The 17,649-nt window shown below is 47.8% G+C and overlaps 1 protein-coding gene across 5 annotated transcripts in view; it reads left to right on the plus strand.

Moving 5' to 3' along the window:
• The window catches only part of LOC139184034 (IQ domain-containing protein N-like), a 38,634-nt gene that overhangs the window by 15,405 nt on the left and 5,580 nt on the right, over window positions 1–17,649 (plus strand). For 2 of the 5 annotated variants that reach the window (XM_070792517.1, XM_070792514.1), the window contains exons 2-3: window positions 10,535–10,663; window positions 11,759–15,508. In XM_070792517.1, the coding sequence (XP_070648618.1) occupies window positions 11,789–15,508 (3,720 nt within the window). In that variant the 5' untranslated portion in view covers window positions 10,535–10,663; window positions 11,759–11,788. Of the gene's footprint in view, window positions 1–54; window positions 173–264; window positions 1,463–7,468; window positions 7,872–10,534; window positions 10,664–11,758; window positions 15,509–17,649 lie in introns of those variants that run through there. The other 3 variants (XM_070792515.1, XM_070792516.1, XM_070792518.1) reach the window with 3 other exon arrangements.

Raw genomic sequence — 17,649 nt, forward strand, 5'->3', positions numbered from 1 at the left:
TGAGTGAGGCTGGTGGTGGGCTTAGTAAGGGTGGGTATGTGGAGACCTGGTCATTCTCCCACGGTCCCCAGGGCCTTCAGGGTCCTCCTGGGCCTTCCAGGCTGCTCTGAGAGGTGGGACAGCCCCACAGCCCCTCACAGCAAAGATGCAAGGGGCCCCCAAAGGCCTGATGGTGAGTTTGTCTGCCTTGGGCACCCAGCCTGGAGAACCTATCACATTTTCTTGGGAACCTGGGAAGGTGGTCTTTGCTCTGCTGCTGCTGCTGCTAAGTCGCTTCAGTCTTGTCCAACTCTGTGCGACCCCATAGACGCCAGCCCACCAGGCTCCCCCGTCCCTGGGATTCTCCAGGCAAGAACACTGGAGTGGGTTGCCGTTTCCTTCTCCAATGCATGAAACTGAAAAGTGAAAGTGAAGTCGCTCAGTCATGTCCGACTCTTAGCGACCCCATGAACTGCAGCCTACTAGGCTCCTCCGTTCATGGGATTTTCCAGGCAAGAGTACTGGAGTGGGGTGCCACTGCCTTCTCCAGGTGACACTAAATGGAGACCCAGAGGGGTTACTCAGAATCGCCCAACTGGCCACTCAGCTCATGTGTCTGTGGCTCTTACTCCTTCTCATTTCTCCACATCCTGTTTCTGTCACCCTGTCCTTCCTTTGTCTCATTCTGATTGAGTTTATGGAACAGGCTGAATCATGCGGTTGAGGAAACCTCAGAACCTGAGATGGAGAAATTCAGATCCTGAAGTTGCCATCTCCAAGTTCTGAATGCTGGGCCACATTCATCCATCCATCTGTCGGTCCATCCATGTATCCATCCTTCCATTCATTCTTCTATTTATCCGTAAATCTCTCTGTTTTAAGAAAATATTTATTTGGCTGTGCTGGGTCTTACCTGCGGCACTTGGGATCTCCGTCTTCCTTGTGGCATGCAGGATCTTCAGCTGAGGCATGCACACTCATATTTGAGGCATGTGGGATCCAGTTTCCCAAACAGGGATCGATTCCCGGGCCCTCTGCATTGGGAGCACAGAGTCGCAGTCACTGGACCACCAGGGAAGTGTCCCCATAAGTATATCTGGGACACCTACTATATGTACTGTTCTAGACACTGGGACTCAAAAGCAGACAAAGGGCCCTACCTGGTGGTCAGCTCCCAGTCTAATGGGGGAGGCAAATAAGAAACGATATAAAGAAGTAAGACATGGTATGCTGGCTTCTCTGGACCTTCGTTTCCTCCTCTGTGACATGGAGACAGTGACCGTGCAGACCCCCAGGGGAGCCAGCCTCAGGCCACTTTGCCGTTATGAGTCAGTTCCCACTGATGCCCATTGTGCCTGGGCCTGGCCCATCTTGGGGCCAGATACTCAGACCATCACACAAGTGAAGTCAAAATGTCTAGTGGGAAAGGAGGTGGTGCTTGGGTCTTTGAAAACGAATTGATTGTGATCATCTCTGTCTTAAGGTATTTAGTCCATTACCATCCGAGTGATTAATATGATTGAATTTAAATACACCATTTTACTAGTGTTCTTTCTGTAGTCCCTGAATTTTATTCATCCATCCCCCCTTCTGCCTTCTTTTTTTTTTTTATTATTTGAATCATTTTTAGAATTCTATTTTAAATTCTACTGCCTTTTTTTTCCTTTTTAGGGGCTCCTCAAGGAATTGTAATCCTTAACAAAAATCCTTAAATGATAACTGAATTAGAGTTACTGTTGTTCTACTTCATCTAAAATGTAAAAATCTTCCAACCGTGTAGGTCCTTTTACCCTCAACATTGTTGTTTATTCTCCACTTTTCATGTGAAATACATCTGCTGCTGCTAAGTCACTTCAGTCGTGTCTGACTCTGTGCGACCCCGTAGACGGCCTCCTACCAGGCTCCTCTGTCTCTGGGATTCTCCAGGCAAGAACACTGGAGTGGGGTGCCATTGCCTTTTCCAATGCATGAAAGTGAAAAGTGAAAGTGAAGTCGCTCAGTCGTGTCTGACTCTTAGTGACCTCATGGACTGCAGCCCACCAGGCTCCTTGGTCCATGGGATTTTCCAGGCAAGAGTACTGGAGTGGGGTGCCATTGCCTTCTCCGGTGAAATACATCTACATAGAGTATTGATGCCGAAAGACCATGTGTTAATCTTTGCTTATACTGCCATATGTGTGTGTTTTTTTTTTAAGATGAAAATAATAGTCTTTCCTTATTATGTGGGTATCTGTCATCCCTTATGTATTCTTCATTTCTCCCCAGATATGTCTCGCTCAAGTATGATTCTCCTTCAACTTGAAGAAGTTTCTTAGCATTTCTGCTCTAAAATCCTTGTCTGATAATTACAAGAACTGGGCCTCTTGGGGTCACACTCCATTGATAAACTTTTCTCATGAGAATGTTTCATTTTCTTGAGTTTATTCAAACTCATTTGTCGCCATTTTGGATTATATCCTAGACATTGCAAATGTTAAGTTGCGGACACTCTGGATACTGTCATAGTCTTCCAGAAGTATGGGTATTTTTGTTTTAGCAGGATAGCAACTTGGACTCTTTACCACATGCATCACAAACTTTTTTCCTAGTCTCTCGTACTTTGGCCTTATTTATGGCATCATTAGGCATACACTTTTTTTTTTTTGGTCTTTATGATGTCAAACATGTTTATCTTTTACAAAGCTTTTGGGTTTCCTGTTTAGTTTCTTAAGAGCTCACTGACTTATAAACACATAATAATAAATGTTCTTATAATTTTTCAAGTCATCTGAATTTTTTAGAATATGGTATGAGGTAGAGGTCCAAGCATATGTTCTTGCAGATAGATTGCCCTGTACCATTTATTTAAACACAGAATTTCCCTCTCCTGAATTGAAATACATTATATCATTGGTATTTTGGTACACTGGTATTAATTTCTGGTTTCATTTTTCTGTCCCATTGGTCTATTTCTCTAGTCACAGATGTGAACCATACTGTGATTATGATGGCTTTTAAGTCTATACATCTGACGAGTCAAAGTTTTCTTATTACTGTTATTTTTTCTGATCTTTTGGGCTACTCTCACTTACTCTTCCGTCTGAGTACTGAAATTATTTCAGTATTTCCAAAACACTCCACATTGAGATTCTAATCGGACATGAATTATGGTCTGTGAGTTGTGACATTGTGTAATAATTGTTATAGGAATTCTTTCTTTCTCCTAAACTGGTGGTACATCAGGTGCTAGGGTGCCTGTAGTTTGTAACTTGCTTTTTCTTTTTTAATTTGCATTTTTTTCTTTGTTTTTAGTTTTATTTTTTAACTTTACAATATTGTATTGGTTTTGCCATATATCAACATGAATCTGCCACAGGTATACATGTGTTCCCCATCCTGAACCCCCCTCCCTCCTCCCTCCCCGTACCATCCCTCTAGGTCATCCCAGTGCACCAGCCCCAAACATCCAGTATCGTGCATTGAACCTGGACTAGTGACTCATTTCAAATATGATATTATACATGTTTCAATGCCATTCTTCCAAATGATCCCACCCTCGCCCTCTCCCAGAGTCCAAAAGACTGTTCTATACATCAGTATCTCTTTTGCTGTCTCGTATACAGGGTTATTGTTACCATCTTTCTAAATTCCATATATATGCGTTAGTATACTGTATTGGTGTTTTTCTTTCTGGCTTACTTCACTCTGTATAATAGGCTCCAGTTTCATCCACCTCATTAGAACTGATTCAAATGTATTCGTTTTAATGGCTGAGTAATACTCCATTGTGTATATGTACCACAGCTTTCTTATCCATTCATCTGCTGATGGACATCTAGGTTGCTTCCATGTCCTGTCTATTATAAACAGTGCTGCGATGAACATTGGGGTACACGTGTCTCTTTCAATTCTGATTTTCTCAGTGTGTATGCCCAGCAGTGGGATTGCTGGGTCATAAGGCAGTTCTATTTCCAGTTTTTTAAGGAATCTCCACACTCTTCTCCATAGTGGCTGTATTAGTTTGCATTCCCACCAACAGTGTAAGAGACTTCCCTTCTCTCCACACCCTCTCCAGCATTTATTGCTTGTAGACTTTTGGATCGCAGCCATTCTGACTGGCGTGAAATGGTATCTCATAGTGGTTTTGATTTGCATTTCTCTGATAATGAGTGATGTTGAGCATCTTTTCATGTGTTTGTTAGCCATCTGTATGTCTTATTTGGAGAAATGTCTATTTAGTTCTTTGGCCCATTTTTTGATTGGGTCATTTATTTTTCTGGAATCGAGCTGTAGGAGTTGCTTGTATATTTTTGAGATTAGTTGTTTGTCAGTTGCTTCATTTGCTATTATTTTCTCCCATTCTGAAGGCTGTCTTTTCACCTTGCTTATAGTTTCCTTTGTTGTGCAGAAGCTTTTAAGTTTAATTAGGTCCCATTTGTTTATTTTGGCTTTTATTTCCAATATTCTGAGAGGTGGATCATAGAGGATCCTGCTGTGATGTATGTCAGAGAGTGTTTTGCCTATGTTCTCCTCTAGGAGTTTTATAGTTTCTGGTCTTACATTTAGATCTTTAATCCATTTTGAGTTTATTTTTGTGTATGGTGTTAGAAAGTGGTCTAGTTTCATTCTTTTACAAGTGGTTGACCAGTTTTCCCAGCACCACTTGTTAAAGAGATTGTCTTTAATCCATTGTATATTCTTGCCTCCTTTGTCAAAGATGAGGTGTCCATAGGTGTGTGGATTTATCTCTGGGCTTTCTATTTTGTTCCATTGATCTATATTTCTGTCTTTGTGCCAGTACCATACTGTCTTGATGACTGTGGCTTTGTAGTAGAGCCTGAAGTGAAGAAGGTTGATTCCTCCAGTTCCATTCTTCTTTCTCAAGATTGCTTTGGCTATTCGAGGTCTTTTGTATTTCCATACAAATTGTGAAATTATTTGTTCTAGCTCTGTGAAGAATACCGTTGGTAGCTTGATAGGGATTGCACTGAATCTATAAATTGCTTTGGGTAGTATACTCATTTTCACTATATTGATTCTTCCAATCCATGAACATGGTATATTTCTCCATCTATTAGTGTCCTCTTTGATTTCTTTCACCAGTGTTTTATAGTTTTCTATATATAGGTCTTTAGTTTTGTTGCAATGGTGAATGGAATTGTTTCCTTAATTTCTCTGTTTTCTCATTATTAGAGTATAGGAATGCAAGGGATTTCTGTGTGTTGATTTTATATCCTGAAACTTTACTATATTCATTGATTAGTTCTGGTAATTTTCTGGTGGAGTCTTAAGGGTTTTCTATGTAGAGGATCATGTCATCTGCAAACAGTGAGAGTTTTACTTCTTCTTTTCCAATTTGGATTCCTTTTATTTCTTTTTCTGCTCTGATTGTTGTGGCCGAAACTTCCAAAACTATGTTGAATAGTAATGGTGAAAGTGGGCACCCTTGTCTGTTCCTGACTTTAGAGGAAATGCTTTCAGTTTTTCACCATTGAGGATAATGTTTGCTGTGGGTTTGTCATATATAGCTTTTATTACGTTGAGGTATGTTCCTTCTATTCCTGCTTTCTGGAGAGTTTTTATCATAAATGGATGGTGAATTTTGTCAAAGGCTTTCTCTGCATCTATTGAGATAATCATATGGTTTTTATTTTTCAATTTGTTAATGTGGTGTATTACATTGATTGATTTGTGGATATTGAAGAATCCTTGCATCCCTGGGATAAAGCCCACTTGGTCATGGTGTATGATCTTTTTAATGTGTTGTTGGATTCTGATTGCTAGAATTTTGTTAAGGATTTTTGCATCTATGTTCATCAGTGATATTGGCCTGTAGTTTTCTTTTTTTGTGGGATCTTTGTCAGGTTTTGGTATTAGGGTGATGGTGGCCTCATAGAATTGCATTTTTTCATTTAATGTATGCTCTGATTATTTGCTTACCTCATTACACATTCCTCAAAATCACTTAAGAGTATTTTGGCCTCTATATGAAGGTGATGCAGAGAGAAAAGCCTCCAAGAGATCTTTTGTCTCTTTTCCTCGCCTTCATGTAACTCCTTTGGCTTTTGTGTAATATTTGTTCCTGTGAATTGTAGAGTTTTGGACATCACTATGAATTGTTTTTTTTCTCATTTCCATTTGCAGCTCATTTTTTTGTATGCAGCCATGTGCCTTAGGAATGATGGGATATATATATACATACATGTGTTCTGTATGTGTATACAGATATGCTTTTAAAAATTAGAATCTCTTGGATCTTCTAACTGACAATTTCTGCTAAGCTCTCTTTTCAAACATTTACACTGATTGTCCAAGTCCTTGTTATCTTGCTTTTGCTGTAATTACCAAAAATAATGATACCCACAGCAAGGGTGGGCAACATCTTTCTCCTTCCTTTAGCAAAACTGACTTTAGAATTTCATTGTAAAAATGGCATTTGTTATGGTTTTGTGGTTAGACTTACCATTTTTAGGTACTATCTTATCTATTTTTAAAAATATTTATTATAAATAGCTATGGATTTGGAAAAGTGCTTTGGGGTGCTATTTGGAAAACGATATGGCTATCTTTTAAAGTCCTAGATGTAATGAATTACCTTGGGAATTTATAGATACTGAACTAATGATACGTCTTTAGAATAAATCCTACTTGGGTATAGTATTATTCTTCTGATAACTGGCCTTTTTTTTAGAGTATTTGCATCATATCTGTTGGTGAGAGCTAGATTTTGATAACGTTTTTCTTTTTTCTTCTTTTTTAAAAAGGATATTACAAAGTTTTTCCTTTCCTTTTTTTATGGTAACTGGTGGGTCAGACGGTAAAGCATCTACCTGCAATGCAGAAGACCCCGGTTCGATCCCTGAGTCAGGAAGATCCCCTGGAGAAGGAAACAGCAACCCACTCCAGTACTCTTGCCTAGAAAACTCCATGGATGGAGGAGCCTGGTGGGCTACAGTCCATGGGGTCGCAAAGAGCTGGGCACGACTGAGTGACTTGTTGGTTTATTTTTGAGGTATAGTTTTCTTTTTAAAGAAAAGTTTTCCCCCAGTTTTATTGAAATATAATTGACATACAGCACTGTGCAAATTTAAGGTGTATGGCATAATGACTTAGGTACATCATGAAATAATGATCACAAGAAGTTTTGTGGACATTGGGACTTCCCTGGTGGTCCAGCAGTTAAGTCTCTGAGCTCCCAGTGCAGGGTTTGCTGATTTGATCTCTGGTTATAGCTCAGTTGGTAAAGAATATGCCTGCAATGCAGGAGACTCCGGTTTGATTCATGGGTTGGCAAGATCCGCTGGAGAAGGAAAAGGCTACGCACTCCAGTATCCTGGCCTGGAGAATTCCATGGACTGTATAGAACATGGGGTTGCAAAGATTTGGACATGACTGAGCGACTTTCACTTGCACTTGGAGAATTAATCCCACGTGCTGCAAGTCATGGCCTTAAATAAATAAATAAATATATAAAAGAAAAAAATGTTTAGTGAACATCCATCATCTCATATAGATACAAAATAAAAGAAAAAGAAAATTATTTTCCCTTGTGATGATAACTCAGAATTCACTCTCTTAAATCTTTCATATACAACATACAACAGTATTTTTAAATCATGTTGTACATTACATCCCTAATATATATTTATCTTATAGCTTGAAGTATGTACCTCTTGACTGTCTTCATCCACGTCCCCCTCTCCCTACCCACTCCCTCCGGTAACCGCAAATCTGATCTCTCTTCCTATGAGTTCATTTGTCTTTGGCTGCAGCACAAGGCACGTGGGATTTTAGTTTCCCGACCAGGGACTGAACCCGAGATCCCTGCAGTGGACGTGTGGAGTCTTAACCCCTGGACCGCCAGAGAAGTCCGTGTTGTTTGGTTTTGAACTGTAATCGACACACAGTGTTAAGTTAGTTACTGGTTTTCAATTTAGTAATCTGATGTTTCTGTGCATTAAACCATGATCACCACGTAACACTGTTTTAAAATACTCCATCAATCTTTCTATGTTTGAGTGAGGAGTGAGGGAGGCCAGGTCCCCACATCATATCCTCCTGCCAGCTTGACTAAAAGTCAAATTCCAATTTTTTAAGTTAAATTTTGTTTATTAAAGTACCCCTTGAGACTACTCCTCACACACACACACACAATCACTTGTCAATTTAATTGTTTATCCTTCCAGATTTTTTAATGTCTATTCCAGTGTGTGTGTGTTGTGTGTGTTTGTATTTTTTTAAAAGTCAAGTCCTGGGACCTCCCCGGTAGTCCAGTGGTTAAGAATCCACCTTCCAAGGGAGGGGATGTGGGCTTGATCCTGATCGGGGAACTAAGACCCCATATGCCACGGGGGCAGCTGAGGCGGCACACCGCAGCTACTTAGCCCACACGCCCTAAGTAGAGAAGAGCCTGCCTGCCACTCTAAGACCTGATGCGGCCAAGCACGTGAAGAAAAGAAAAAGGTCAAGTCCTGTGCGCTTGTTGTTTATAACTCGCATTTTTCATTTAAGCTATGCTCTGATTATTTGCTTATCTCCTTACATATTCCTCATCATCACTTATGAGTATTTTGGCCTCTATATGAAGGTGATGCAGAGAGAAAAGCCAGGCCATATTTTCACAATCCAAAGAAACCTACGTGACTGGCCTCCCAAGCCCCCCCATGTCCCCTCTCAATCACCTCATTTCTGTATTTATTTTGTTTCTTGGCTGTGATGGGTCTCCCTTGCTACGCACTGGCTTTCTCTAGTTGCCGTGAGCAGGGGCTGCTCTCTGTTGTGATGCGAGGACTTCTCATCGCGGCGGCTCCTCTTGTTGTGGAGCACAGGCTCTAAGTGTGTGGATTTCAGCAGTTGCGGCACACAGGCTTAGTTGCTCCTTGGCATGTGGGAGCTTCCGGGACCAGGGATCAAACCCGTGTCCCTTACCTTTCAAGGTGGATTTTTAACCACTGGATCACCAGGGAAGCCCCTGTCTAGACTTTCAATAGCAGAGCTTAATTTCTTCCCTTCTCTTTTGTATGTCCTATAACTGGAGGAACTAATTTGTCGTCTTTTATGTTCAGGTTCTTTCACTCAAAACAATGTATGTGAGATTCCTCTATACTGTTGACCGCTTTCTCACTGACATGTCAAATAAAATGCATTGATTTATAAATAGGTCGATATTTTTAATTCTATTCATTTATATTAATATATTGATAGATATACAGTTGACTTATTCATTATTCTGTTGATGGACATTTGGATGGTTTCTGGTTTGGGGTGAGTGTAAACACTTGAACCTCCTGAGTATATTCATCTGAGTAGAATTGATGACTTGTCTTCAAGATAGAGATCCAAGTGGTTGTAACTTGTTTCCCTTTTAAATTTTACCTATTCTGGTGGATCTGGACACCATTTCTTTTTTAAACCCTTTCTTTTCTTTTTTAAAAATATTATCTGACTGTGCAGGGTCTTCAGTCTTCCTTGAGTCATAGAAATTTTAGTTGTGGCTTGTGGGATCTAGTTCCCTGACCAGGGATTGAACCCGGGCCTCCTGCATTTAAGCCACCTCCCTGCTGAAAAGCATTGTTGTTTTCAGTTTTGACTCTCATAAACAATACGGTGATAAACATCCTTGCGTACCCTTCCTTATACACTTGTTAACTGACCCCCTAGCAATCACCTTTTTGGTTATTTCCAGGTTGTTTTTTTTTTTTAGGTACAAAATAACACTGATACATATCAAATCTATGACCAAATGGACCTACAAGATAACACAGGGAACTATGCTCAATATCTTGTAATAACCTATAATGAAAGAGAATGTCAAAAAGGAATATATATGTGCCTCCCCTCATGGTCCAGTGGCTCAGACTCCAAGCTCCCAGTGCAGGGGACCTGGGTTCAATCCCCAGTCAGGGAACGAGATCTCATATGCTGCAGCTGAAGTCCCCACGTTCCACAGATAAGACCTGGTGCAGCTAAATAAATAAACTAGCACAAATAAATATTCTAAGGAGGAATATAGACGTGTATATATAACTGAATCACTTTGCTATATACCTGAAACTAATACAACATTGTAAATCAACTATATTTCAATAAAAAAATTTTTTTAAAGGAATAAACTTCCTTGCACATTCAGTTTTGGACTTAAAATTCTTTGTTTTTGATGTTTCATTGTTAATCCAAAGACATGAACATGGAGGAAATTCACTGACAGTCATAGCCAAAATGCCATTTTTTAAAAAAAAGATTTATTTATTTATCTGGATGCACCAAGACTTAGTTGAGGCATTTGGGATCTAGTCCCCTGGCCAGGGATCGAACCCAGGTCCCCTCCACTGGACCCAAGAATTAGCCACTACATTAGCTACTAAACCACCAGGGAAGTCGCCCAAAATACCAATTTTTGATGGTGGCTTTACCCTACTCTTTGACATGACTGTTATTTCTCTAGTTTTACCTCTGAATAAGTGAACTTTGCAGTAACAAAAAAGGTTTTGTTTTCTTTTTTAAATAGAATTTAGTTTTTTGGGGTTTTTGGGGTTTTTTTGGTTTTCACATCTCTTCATTTTGGTCTTGGGGACAGAGTCAGCCCAGGGCAGTGTTGCTGCACATTGCGTGGGATGAAGGGCTGAAGGCTGCTGCTTCTTGCAAGCTGGCTTCTGAGACTGCACCTTCTTCTCCTGCTCCTCCTCCAACTCTATGATCTTCCAAGGTATGAAGTCTGTGGTCCCAGCCAGAAGGGGGGACTCCTGTAAAGAAAGTGTCTTATGCTCCAGGGCTGCCTGAGTGTCTGAATACTCTGCACCGGGATACTTCTGAAATCTAGTCACCTCTTCATTTTTTTCCTGTACCCATCCTTCCATCTGTCATTGATCTATCCATCATCTATGTTATCCCCCATCTGATCCATCCAGCCATTCGTCAATCCACCTCCTTTTCATTGATCTCTTTACCAATTCCTTTACCTTTCGTCATTCACTCACTCATTTATCTACTCATTTCCATCTATTCACTCACCCACTCATCTATCCTCCATTCCTCCATCTATGCAACTATCCTGCTACTCAGACACCCATCCATTTATCTGTTTATGCTCTCATCCATCCATCCATCCATGCATCCATTTCCTTATTTACTGATCTGTTTGCCCATTCATTCATCAACTTCATTTACTCACCCATTTTCAGCCCAAACTCTCTTATCTGTTCCTCCAACCCATCCAATATTCATTCGTCCACTAATTTATCCCTTCAGGATCTAGTCATCCATCTATCCATCCAACCTTCAATCTGCTCCCCTATTCCTTTTCAGCCAAGCTAGCCACTCAGAACATCTACCTTTTCACAACTGGGAGCCCAGGCCCTGTGCCTGAGATGCGGCCCCAGAAATGAGTCAGGCTTGGTTCCTACCATCTAAGAATTCAGAATACCATCAGTCAGTGGGAAAAAGCAAATCACACCATGCACACGGACACAGGCAGGATATTTCCAAAACAGTATGATCAGTGCTGTCCTTATAGTGTGTTCCAGATACAGAGGAAAGTTGAAGAGCAGGTAGGTGGTCAGGTGTTCAGGTGAGAATGTGCCCTGTGTGCTGATGTCGAAGTAGCCACAGGATGATGTGGCCTGGGTACGAAAGGGCACCCGGGCATGTGACTGGGAAGGAGTACCTGCCAAGTGGAGGAGGAAGATGGCAAGATCCCAGGAACAAGAACACGTAGGTTCTGGGGGTGAGTACCTGCCCCCGCTAGGAGGCCTCCTGTCTGCATGACGCTCCTCCCTGACCACCTCCCTACTGCCCCCCACAGGCAGAGCCGACCCGCCTAGGAACCAAGACAATGCAGCAAGCAACACAGCTACAGGTGTCACCCAGTGGGCAGAGCTCCTATCAGTCCATCCCCAATTTCCAAGATAGAATGGGGACACTGTGTTCACAGCTACAGGCGTCACCCAGTGGGCAGAGCTATCAGTCCATCCCCAATTTCCAAGATAGAATGAGGACACTGTGTTCACAGCTACAGGCGTCACCCAGTGGGCAGAGCTCCTATCAGCCCAATCCCAGTCTCCAAGACAAACCGGGAACACTGCATCCACAGCCCCAGAGCGAACCCCCTGCCTCCAAGGAGACCCTTCTGGAACAGCCTGACAAGGACAAGACGGTGGCTCGTCGTGTCCCTCGCCTCCGCGCTGTGGTGGAGAGCCAGGCCTTCAAGAATGTCCTGGTGGATGAAATGGACATAATGGTGTCCCGCGCAGCCACCCTCATTCAAGCCTGTTGGAGGGGGTACCGCCTCCGGCAGAAGCTTATCTCGCAGATGATGGCGGCCAAGGCCATCCAGGCGTCCTGGCGACGCTTCAACACCAGGCGCCTCCTCCGGGCTGGCAAGGCGATGGAGAAAAAAGCGAAGGTGGAGGAACGCGACATTCCTTACCACCCGCCCCAGCAGGTGCGGTTCCAGCATCCGGAAGAGGGCAAGTCCCTTCTGGCCCAGCCCACCATGGTGAGCAAGGAGACCCAGTTCCCTTCCTCTGACAGCCTGGCCGCTTATACCCACCAACCGGCCCTTTTGCAGTCCCAGGGCATGTCACCGCCTGGGACGTGCTCTGCCGGAGGCCCCAGCGTCACCTTCCTGCCACACCAGACAGTCGCCATCAAACTTCCATGTCCCATGAGTCTCGATGCGAAGTGCTGCCCATGCCTGATGACAAGAACCGTCAGAAGTACCTGCCTTGTCCAAGTAGAAGGGGACCCAATGAAGACCAAGCAAATAACTTCCAGGGCCAACAAGGCAGGAGCCATGGGGCCACCACCATCTGCAAGGTGCGCCCAGGCAGTTCAAGGACAATTCAAGACCCAAACCCAGGTCCACACGGAAGCAGAGGTCCTCAAAATGCCACCTCAGACAGGCCCAGCGCCTGTGATAACCAAGACCCTTGCCCAGCCAGGGCCCACTATGACCACGACCAAGACTCCCTTCCAGATGTACCCAGCAGCCACGATAACCAAGACCTCGCCCCAGCCTTGCCCGGTGCCCATGGTAACAATAGCCAAGACCCCACCCCAGATGTACCTGGCAGCTGCAATGGCCAAGATTCCACCAGAGACAGACCCAGCAGCCCCCATGACCAAGACTGCGGCCCAGACATGCCCGGCGGCCACCATGATCAAGGCTCCACTCCAGTCGTGCTTGGCAGCCATGATGAACAAGACCCTACCCCAGCCATGCCCGATGTCAACTGTCACAATAACCAAGGCCCCACCCCAGGTGTACCCCCAAGGCCCGGTGGGCAAGATCCCACCTCAGATGTGCCCGCCAGCCACAGCGACCAAGACCCCACTCCAGTCATGCCTGGCGGCCATGATGAGTAAGATCCAACCCCAGCCATGCCCAGTGCCCATAATAACCATCACCAAAACCCCACCCCAGCCCTGCCCGGTGACCCAAGGGACCAAGACCCCAGCTGCAATGCGACCAACAGCCTCCATGACCAACACTACACCCCAGACACGACCGGCAGCCACGATGACGAAGGCCCCACCCCAGCTAGGCCTGCTGGCCTCGATGATCAAGTCTCCAACTCAGACACGGCCTGCGGCCACAGCGACCAAAGTCCCGCCCCAGGCGTGTGCAGTGCCCTTGCTGACCAAGACGCCACCCCAGACGCACCCAGCACCCACGGGAACCAAGACCCTACTGCAGACATGTCAGGTGGCTACAGCGACCAAGACCCACTCTCATCAGATGCTCCAAGGAGCCACGGTGGCGAAAACTGCTCCTCCCCAGACGCGCCTGGCGGCCATGATCACCAAGACTCCAGCTCAGTTACGCTCAGTGGCCACCATCCTCAAAACCCTGTGCCTGCCCCCGTCAGCAGCTGGAAACCTCAAGCCTCCGTTTTCAGCAGCGGCGACAGCTGGAATTTCCGACACCTCATCCCACACGTGTCTAAGTGGACCAAAGGCCAGGGCCACGGTGAACGCGAGACAGGCGACCAGGGCGGTCAAGGTCTCGTCCCGCTCATACTTGACAGAGGGAAAAGTGAAATGCTTTCCCCCGTCATATCCGGGGGCTGGGGCTCACAAGCCTCCAGCCAGGCCTCCTTTGGAAGGCGAGAAAATCAAGGCCTTCTCCCAGAAACAAGGGAAAACGGAAACCACGTCTGACACCAGTATGGCCATGGAAATGCCCGGGGATCTGACCTGGGCAAAAGTGGCGAGCGACAGGAACAAGTGGGCACATCCGAGGACGGACATCTTGAAGGTTCAGTCCCAACTGTATGGGCCTGCAAGAACCGCTGGGGCGCCTCTGAGCACATGTCTGCCTCAAGCGCAACTGGCCCCTCGTTCAACCACAGGCTCGCCTCAGGCCCATCTGCTGGCCGAGCTGACTAAGGCCCTGCCCCAGGAGCACGTGTCTGCCAAGTTGACCATGGCCCAGGGCCAAGGATACCCACAAGCCCAACCCCCCGCCGCCGTGGCCCAACCACACCTGAGTGTGTGTCTGTCTAAGACGCCGTCCCAGGCACACCTGCCCGCCAAGCTGATGAAGGCGCAGTCCCAGGCACAGCTGACCACAGCAGTGATCAAGGTACAGTCCCAAGGGCATCTCCCCACCGGATTGACAAAGGCGCAGTCCCAGGCCCAGCTGGTCACAGATACAGCCAAGAGCCTCTATGCGGCCCACCAGGCTGCTGAACTCAGCAGCAAGACGCAGTCGCAGCCACTCCTGGTGGGCTTCAAGGCTTCCACCCAGCCCTGCCAGCACATTGGCGCTCTGCCCCGAGCCAAGCCAGAAGACAGACTGACCCAGCTCCCATCCCACAGCTACGTGCAGGGCAAGGCCACCCTGGGCCTGCACCAGGGGGCCTCTGAGACCCAGAACATGCTGGTGCCTCTGCTGGCCTCTGCTGGCCACACCACGTGCAACGCTGAATCCTGGGGGGACGGCAGGGCTGCCCGGGCCCAGCCGTCAACCACCAGCGCACCCCCGCCCAGCCAGGAGGAGCTAGCGGCCTCCCAACTCGCCTCCCTGTGTGCTGAGCTGGCCGCCGTGCTGGGCTCGCAGGAGGACCTCCGCGCCCTGCTGGCCAAAGCCCTCTCCCAGGGGGAAGTGAGGGCGGCCCTGAACCAGGCCCTGTCCAAAGAAGTCTTGGGAGCCACGATGGCCAAGGCCTTGCCCCAGGGCATCCTGGGCACGGTGCTGGTGAAGGCGCCCTCCTGGGGCGAGCTGGGCACCAGCCTGTCCCGCGCACTGTCCCGGGGCGAGCTGACTAAGGCCATTCAGAGCAGACTGGCGGACGTGCTTAGCAAGGCCCTGACGGAGGAGGAGCGCGCCACCTTGAGCCAGGCCCTGTGTCAGGGTGAGCTGGGTGCAGTCCTCAGCCAATCTCTCTCTCAGGCGGCCCTGAGGTCTGGAGTCGGCCTCCCCAAGGCTGCCTCCAAAACGATGGGAAGTGGGATGACCGTGATGCCGGCCCCCGTGGAGGTGGACTGCAGGGGGAGCCTGTCGGCCGCGTGGGGGCCCAGCCTGGGCCCCATGAGACTACAGCCCAGCAAGGTTAGGGTTCCCTGGGGTGGGGCCTGGGAGGGTTTTGTCACAGGCTGGCCGTCCGGGCTCTTGGAAGAGAGGGGGGATGGGGCTATGCTCGGGGGGTCACCCTGCTCATCCGTGGTCTCTGTAGGTGCCTCCTTGATTGCTGGGGTGATGACCATTCACCAGTATCCCCCTATTTCTGCCCCGGGTCCCACTCTGTCATGGGAGACGGGACCCAGCAGAAGCCCCTTAAATCTGTACCTGACCCTCAAGAACTGTGAGGAAAGAGTGTGCCTGCACCCCAGGGTGAGTGAATTGGCATCAGCCCTCGGCCCAATGGTGAGTGATGTGGACCCCAACTTGTCCAACCTGCCCCACCAACAGCCGGCCTCCGGTCTGTGGCAGCCACTCCTTGCCAATGGCGTGGGCCCGAGCACCAGCCAGCCGTCACTGGCCACTGGCAGCTCAACCACAAGCACCCAGAGTCCACACGTGGTCAGCAGGGTGGCCCCACACACAAGGGCATCCCCAGGGGAGTGCAGGTTAGCACCGGGCAAGCTTCCCAGCACCACAGGTCGTGGGAGCGGCACCCACTCCCACAGCTGTGCCACCAACTATGGGGGTTCTGTTTGCTGGTGTCAGCCCTCGGGGATCAGCAGGGCATCCCCCGGTGGGGGCCAACCCCAAGGGGCCAAAGTTCCACAACAGCTACCTGTGGTCCCCGAGGAGACCGTGCAGAGAACACGGTCCCCGAATCATAAACGAGGCTGCAGGGGCCCTAGGCAGGTGACCAAAGAAGCGACCCCAGTTCCGCCACAGGCCGCCACAGTGAGCAAAGCACAAGTGCATGCCCCCAAGGCCTGCGTCATAACCCCAGGTCCCTGGCCCGGTTCCGTGGCTCCTGGTCGTTGCTGGGCAGCCAAGCGAGGGGGTCAGGTGGATCCCGGTCTGTTCCAAGTCTCCCCAGGCAATAAGCTGACACCCACCCTTTCCCGAACAGCCATCCCTGGGAAGGAGAAGAATCAAACACGGGGTAGCCTTTCCAGGGCACATGGCCCACGGGAGCGGATAACTGACCATATACCTAGTGAACTGGTGGCCACTATGCCACAAGGTCCAGACAATGACCTGTCCAGAAGCTTCTCCCAGGGCTGCACAGACTACGGCCTAAATATGAGCAATTCCCAGAGCTCGCTGCGCAGCTGCGGCTCACTCGGCCTTTCCACCATGTCTGTGGCCAGCATGGCCGCTGTTGACGTGGTGGACGAGGAGGCCTGGGAAGCCAGCTTGGACAGGGACTTTGATCTAGATGCTCTCCTCTCCGCAGAGGCCGTGGAGAGGTCCCAGGGACCCAGGAGTGTGGAAGAGACTGAGGGAGCAGGTCACAGGCACCTGGCCCCAAGCCTCCATGACCAGTCTTCTGTAGACTCAGAGCTGATCCCCATTCTACAGCATAGCTCACTGGCCAGTCGCATGACACTGAGTGTGCACTGGGACTCAGAGGATGAGGAAGACATGTCCTCAGATCAGAGTTCCATGAATCTGAAGGAGAGTTTGTCGCAGGCACCCTATGGGACTGTGTTGACCAGAAGTTTGTCATCGAGTAACGTGGTCCCTACTGTCTATCAGCAGCTGGCTGTGGCTGGTAGTTTGACCTCATGCCTATCTCAGCCTGTAGTAGCCAGTAAGGTGGCCTCAAATCCAGGCCAGCTCTCTATGGCCAGTAGAATGACCAGCAGCCTATCTGAGCCATCGGTGGTCAATAAGGTGACTCCCAGCTTAGGCCAGATGTCCAGGACCAAGAAGGTGTCCCTCAGCCTAGGCCAGCCATTGATGGTTGAAGGGGTGGTTCCCAGCTTTTCACAGCCACTGATGGCCTGCAGACTGGCCCTGAGCTTCGCCCAGCCATCTATGACCAGTGGCGTGGCGTCTAGCCTCACCCAGCCGCCTGTGACCAGTGGGGTGGCCCCTAGACTAGCCCAGCCACCTGTGACTAGTGGGGTGGATCCCAAGCTCAGCCAGCCACCTGTGACCAGTGGGGTGGCCCCCAGCCCTGCCCAGCCACCTGTGACCAGTGGGGTGGCCCCCAGCCTCGCCCAGGCACCTGTGACTACTGGAGTGGCCCGCAGCTTAACCCAGACATCTGTGACTGGTGGGGTTGTCCC

Source organism: Bos indicus, chromosome 7 (genome assembly GCF_029378745.1).
Source record: "Bos indicus isolate NIAB-ARS_2022 breed Sahiwal x Tharparkar chromosome 7, NIAB-ARS_B.indTharparkar_mat_pri_1.0, whole genome shotgun sequence".
Classification (NCBI taxonomy): domain Eukaryota; kingdom Metazoa; phylum Chordata; class Mammalia; order Artiodactyla; family Bovidae; genus Bos; species Bos indicus.